General features: G+C 39.5%; 1 protein-coding gene across 2 annotated transcripts in view; it reads left to right on the top strand.

The window, feature by feature from the left end:
* The first annotated feature begins 570 nt into the window (after nucleotides 1–570).
* The window catches only part of ccm2 (CCM2 scaffold protein), a 10,422-nt gene continuing 4,437 nt past the window's right edge, over nucleotides 571–6,555 (top strand). Inside the window, exons 1-4 of one of the 2 annotated variants that reach the window (XM_023420120.2) lie at nucleotides 571–972; nucleotides 5,135–5,311; nucleotides 5,478–5,561; nucleotides 5,864–6,047. In XM_023420120.2, the coding sequence (XP_023275888.1) occupies nucleotides 943–972; nucleotides 5,135–5,311; nucleotides 5,478–5,561; nucleotides 5,864–6,047 (475 nt within the window). In that variant the 5' untranslated portion in view covers nucleotides 571–942. Of the gene's footprint in view, nucleotides 973–2,910; nucleotides 4,225–5,134; nucleotides 5,312–5,477; nucleotides 5,562–5,863; nucleotides 6,048–6,555 lie in introns of those variants that run through there. The other variant, XM_023420121.2, reaches the window with a different exon arrangement.

The raw sequence follows: 6,555 nt of genomic DNA, 5'->3' as shown, positions 1-6,555 counted from the left end.
CTTGCAACACTCTTTTCAGGGCAAGGATTTTAGACAAATGCATTACAGTAACAACAGCTGTTATGGCTTACTGAGCACTTAGACATGAAGGAATCCTGCTGATAGTCGCTTCATGACAACTGATAATATTCTGCTCCAGTTCTATTTGGGAATGCCCCAAATCTCACTTTTTGATCATGACTTAATTATGCAAAGGATTTATAAACAATGAGGTTTTTTATGGTTTTTTTTTTTTTTTTCACAAATGATGATCAGAAAAAGCACAGGTGAGTCTGTAGAAAGAAAACAACAAAGCAAATACAACACAATATCAGAAGTAGCAATGAAACAATTACAAGGCATTTACAGCTAAGATAAATAAGTTACCTATGCAAAGTCATTGTCTGCATTTGTGGCTATAATTCTGGTCTGCGATGAGACTTTGTCATTGAATAAACTGATTATTTTATTATTGTTAACAATTTGAACTGACAGCACATCAGGCTGGTTTCCCCTAATCCTGTTGTTATGATCATTATCATACTACACAGTAGCAGCTGTTTTGGTTTGTGCAAAGCAAAGCATGCTGGACCACAGTTCAACGCCCAAAATGGCGGCACGGTTGAAAAGTTTTGCCTGTGTTGTCCGAGTTTGTCTTCTTAACAGACTATTTCTTTAATTGTTTTAGCCGCACTGAATCATACAATTTTCACACTGGTGGTGCGCCTGCATTTTTTCTAATGGTTTCGGAGTAAGACAAACACCGGCATGGCGTTTGGCTATCGGCTCAAATTTGGCATCACTTTACGTACGCTAGGCTAGGCTAGGCTAGGCTAAGCTAAGCTAGGCTAGCAGGCTAACTACTGACAGATGAGTGTTGGTTAAATGCTTCGGTAGTTATGTGTCGTCTCACCTGGACCTCCATGCTGAGCTGAATATGAAGAACAGGACCTTTACATAGAAATGGAGGATGATGTGAAAAAAGTGAAAAAGGTAAGTCTGGTATTTGGCATAACGCTACTTAAGTTGTCCGGCTACCCTGCTAACTTGTGAGCTAGTCAGAGCAGACTAGCTTAGCTGTTAGATGGCTAAGTTTAGTCGAACATCAAGTTACGTTTGCGTCAATTAGCTGACCGGCGGAAAGTGGCAAAGTACTCACTACAACACACTGACATATTTACTGTGTACTCCGTTAATCAGCGTCACTTAAAACGGGCAAACGCATAACTTACCGAATAGCCATTAAATAAATGTGAAGCGCAACAGATTGAGCCTAAAAGAGCGAGTGAAATGTTATTAATGAAAGTGTTCTCTGTTCAGGATTACCATGAGCTTCGGACTGTTATCATTATTTTATATTTCAAACACCAACTTTAACACGCTTTGTTCGCTCTACAGTTCAAAAATGTGTTTAAATGTAGTGGATGTTGGTTGTGGTAATTCTACTTCAGAGTAAAATTAGGCTAATGTAATATCCGCTGTGGTGTTTTTACCGGTGAAGGTGATGTTCGCAACACTATCGCGGTGCCAGTATTCTCAAAAAAGGCAGCAAACGCATAGCCATCTTTTCCAGAGTAATAACGCTCATTGTTATGTTCAGGCGTGGGTCATGGGAGACATGCGTGCTCAACATCAGCTGTCAAAGACAGCGGTTATCAGTGTCAGTCATGCTAAAGGGAACCAGCACTCCTTGGTTGTACCAACCATCTAACTCCCTATCACACATAGAGTACATACACATACTACCTAATGATCCCGCTTGGTTGGAAGACAGGTCTTTATGTGCAGACATATAGCTGACATTTCATTTGGACACATGCCTTTGTCCTTTTTTCCTATTGTTTCAAAGGAGCATTTTCCCTCTTTTCTAAGGATTGGCACAGGAAGAAACTGAAGGGCCGGACCCACCAAATCCAGGCACGACATTTCATGACAAGATCGCAAACTGAGCAACATAATGAGAAGTGAAGTGTCTTTGTTATTGTTGTGCTGATCATGCCATCATTTTTCCATTTCAATAACACTAATGTTATTGTCAATCTAATTAACTTCCTTTTGATTTGAAAGGAAATTTGGACGGAAATGGAGTGATAGCCTAGTGTTCAGAAGGTTTGTAGTGGCAAGGAAATGTTTTTCCAGAAATTATAACTGATCAGAAGTGTGCTATCAGCTTGATAAGTCCTTGCCTGTCAGCAAAAAGAAAAATAACTTCTTTAAAGATACATTTAAAGACTTTGCCATTTTAGCTAATGTGAAAGTAAAATATCCTCAAATTAAAATAATTCCTTCTCTATTTTCACTTGTTGATATGAAGTTGGTGCTAACTTATAAGGGGCCCTATCATCAGTACAGTTCTTGTTTGTGCCACTTGGTGGTGATAATGATTAGCCTTTGGCCCAGGTGTATTTTTACATTCTCTGTATGGAGCTTTATATGATCACACAGGTTCATGCGAAAGCACAGACCCTTTCACATGATAATATGATAGTGTTACTTTGACTTTACTTTCTAATTTTTATAAACTTGTTTACAAAGGCTTCCTACTTGTCAAGGATTCTGAGGCATAGCATGAAATTTAGATGCATATCTGGAGATGAATTATACAGCTGAATTGCCTCATTGGAATATAGCACAGTGAAAGTTTCCTGTACACTCACATATGCTGCATAAGCTTGCTTTCAGCCTTGCTTGAGTAGTATGAGTGTCTTCCAAACACTGATGGGGTGAAGAGCAGCTTTACATAACGGAGGTGCTGCCACCCTGGAAAGGCAGGAAAATATCTAAGCATTTCACCTTAGGGCCACTATAGAAGACTTAGCAGGGTTCATAGTACGGAAAAGTATAGATTTAATTTTTAGCTATTTCCAGGTCTGGAGAAGTATTTAAAAAAAAAAAAAAAAAAAGACAGAATGGAAAAATATTTGTGTTTCCAGACTATTGCCTTTAAATACAAAATTCAAAATTGCTAAAAGCAATGCAAGAAGTGTGGCGTGCGTCTCAACACAAACTCCTATGTAGAACTGCCTCTATGCCCAGAACTTCACGTAGGAGTGTGGCCTGAAAGGCCACAATGGGTAAATGATTTGTGCTTGACAACCTCAAATATGAAGCCTGGTTGGCTAAGGATTCGAAGGTTTGACAACTCAAACATGTGGGAAGTGGCAACTGTAAGCCATATGCAAGGGCAAAAGCGTTGTTGTCTTGTCACAGCATCCTCTGCTGCACTTGATCTAAGTTTTCATGCCTTGTTCTTAAGTGTGAGAAAGTTTAAAAGTCTGCCTACACTTGTCACCCTGGTCACCACAGCAGAAAGAAGCAATACAGTATCCTCACTTATGTTTCTTTGTAAACAGACTTTCACCATTAAAGGCACTGTTCATCTTGAGGCCATTCACCGGGGTCAGCTATGGTAGCTCTCGTCTCACATTTCACAAGGAAAGGCCATAAAATGTTAATGCACTTGTCTTCAGGAGCTACATACTGTTAAATAATGTACTGGCCATACCAGTTGTGTTGTTCTATGAAGTGTTAAGTCTGTGATGAAGTGTCATCACATCAGGAAGGGGCCAAATTATACTCCGTTTCAAGTGGAAGTGTCTGAAAAAAAGGAACTAAGTCCACAAGACCTACATTAGATAGTCTGCACTGTTGTGTATATTAAGCATGCAGTGTAAACAGCTTTGCAAATGTAACTGCTGTGGTTGGGAGATGTACATAAACTGATACACTGTTTTGTATCTGTGGTTTAGCAGTGATGTGTATGGACGTTCAGTTGCAGACTCCTGAGTGAGTGATTGGAAAAAAGCAATCATCACATCACAATAAAATCTGAAGGTGTGAAATTAATATAATTGTCGCCACACTATTCTCTTTTGTCTGTCTTTGACTTCTGTGAAGAAAAACAAGAATAATGTGTTGGAGGTTTTAAGCGTTTCATCATTCAATGCACGTAGGCGCGTGTCATCACAGGAAGTTGTGGCTGGTCCCCTTCCTGTTCTAGTGTCTCTAAGTAGAGAGACAGAAACACTTCCCTTCCTTTGTTGGGGTCACACGCCCCTCTCATACATGTTCAGGCAGTACTTGATCCTGTGTGTGTCGATCTCACCAGTTGGCAGCTGTAACTCTGTGAGTGGAGGCAACAGGTGACTTGTTTAGACATTGTGAGCGTTGCAGCATCTGCGGCCAGGCTACGTGCTTGCCGTTGAGTAGGCTACTCTTGAAGCGTGTGGGCTCATGGAGCACGAGGTAGGCTTTTTCAAATGCTTTCCATCTAGAAACCTGCTTTGAAATGTTTTTTATTGTTCATAGACTTAACACCATGGGTAAATTGTATCAGTGCTTGTGCTAAGTACACTTATCTGAGCTCTTGAATAGAGTCACAGTGTTTACATTGTGCCAGTTGATACTAAAGTGAAATAATAATATTATATAATTTGACGTTTTTCTACTGGTTATAGGTGAGCAATGCAAAGGACAGCTCCTTAAGTATATGCAGAAGCATTTTTGAAAAAAAATATCTTGTTCTTTCGTGACATATCTATGTCAGCTTTCATTGAGGGTCTGAGGTAGATGTTCATTATCTTGATGTCAAGATCAGATTCTGCTGTTTAATGAGGTTTTACATTGGCTTCAACTGCAAACCTCTTGATTATTGCAAAAATACTGAGTTTCCTCTTGATCATGCTGTTGTAAATATTTGAGCAACAACACATTGGGTAATGCGAAGGGCTGTACATTTGCACTCTCAGTCTGCTGTATCTTACTCTGCAGCGACCAGCACAGCCAGGGGAAGCAGGATCAGCAGAAATTACAAGGCATACAAGTACCACAGTCAACAGAAGTTTGATATAGCTTCCTCTTGGTTTTCGGGCACATTTAACTTGTAGCTGCGTCGGAGGTGCTTTACAGTGTGGCCAACCCATTTTAACTGTATCACATGTGTTTTGGACATAAAAAGTACTGTAATGATTAATGATATGCTGTCACAGAGGATCATAGAGTGCCACTGGTTTTTAAAGAGCATGGCATGCTGTAGTGTATCTATATGAACTGTGTATTGCATTTTGGAAGGTGAATTGATAACAAAAGAACACAGTTATGCTAGTGGTTACAACAATCTTCTAATTTCTCCTTCCTCTTTGTCTTTATTCACCAGCCTGGTATCGTGTCTCCGTTCAAACGAGTCTTCCTGAAAGGAGAGAAAGGGAGAGACAAGAAAGCCCAGGAGAAGGCCACGGAGCGCAGGGCCCTCCACACCTTCTCACTCTCTCAGCCCGACCACCGCATTGACCCTGACATCCTGCTTAATGACTACATTGAGAAAGAGGTCAAAGTGAGTGTGAAATATAAGCAGAGAAAACCCACACCTATATATTAAAAGGATGGAGGAATCTTTAGATAATGTGTGTATATATATTTATATGTATTTATATATATATATTATCTCTTCATTTCATTATAAAACACTTTATATATGTACTGTATGGTTTGTCTTTCAGTACTTGGGGCAGCTGACATCAGTCCCAGGATACCTGAACCCATCCAGTCGCACAGAAGTGCTGCAGCTCATTGACAATGCAAGAGTAAGTATCTGTGTAAGGAGATTCAACCTGATCTTGTTGTCACTCTCTCTCTCTCTTTCTCTCTCTCTGGCTCGTTCTAAAACTAGTTGGATAGTTTTTACATTACTGAGATATTAACAGTAATAAATTAAAATCCTTTAATACCTATATGTCTGTAAATGCAAAGAGAATACATTTCAGAAAAAAACTTTATTGTTTACACTTCTTTGTAGTGAATTGGAAAAGTTGTCAGATATGGTATTATGATGTCTATCATAATAGGGATAATTACAATAATTATTGTATGCCCCTGTCATTCTCAGAAATCGCATCAGTTGGCAGGCCAGCTGACATCAGAGCAGGATGCAGTGGTGAGCTTGTCGGCGTACAACATAAAGCTTGTATGGCGTGATGGTGAGGATATCATCCTGAGAGTGCCCATCCATGATATCGCTGCTGTCTCCTATATCAGGGACGACTCTTTGCACCTTGTGGTGATCAAAACAGGTAAGAACGCACACGCACATACATACTGGCTCCTGGAATAGTAGAGACGTTAAAATGACACTAAAATTTGTCAGACTGTTGAAAGTTGTAAGATTACAGAAACCTAAGAACGCGCAGAGAAATAGTTTAGGATCTTGTTCTAGCAGGGGCTTCACACAGTGATCATCTAGACTGGAGTTACTTGCAGTTCTGTTGTAACACACTTACAGTTGTAGTCAATGTTGCCAGATCCCTCTGGTTCTTTGTCCTTATTTAATTGGCCAAAGACAAATTGTTTAACAGGGAATAATATGAATCTGATAATGTTACATCCAGTTTTGAGTCAATTCCAGTCAAAACATGCATTTAATTGGCATCTATTTGGGAGAGTAATGATCAATTATGTGAAATTATAATCAAATTATGACCCAAAAATGAAGAAGCGTTTTGGATTGAAATATTTAAAAAATGTAGGCTAGTAGTGCCTACTGTGCTACTGTGTTTGTGTTTAACATTTGAATAATGAGAT

The sequence above is a fragment of the Seriola lalandi genome, unplaced genomic scaffold (genome assembly GCF_002814215.2).
Source record: "Seriola lalandi dorsalis isolate HSWRI2012SDOR001 ecotype SW California unplaced genomic scaffold, Sedor1 jcf7180002054619, whole genome shotgun sequence".
Taxonomy (NCBI): domain Eukaryota; kingdom Metazoa; phylum Chordata; class Actinopteri; order Carangiformes; family Carangidae; genus Seriola; species Seriola lalandi.
The sequence above is the reverse complement of the archived record's forward strand: the minus strand, read 5'-3'. Positions and strand labels throughout refer to the sequence as shown.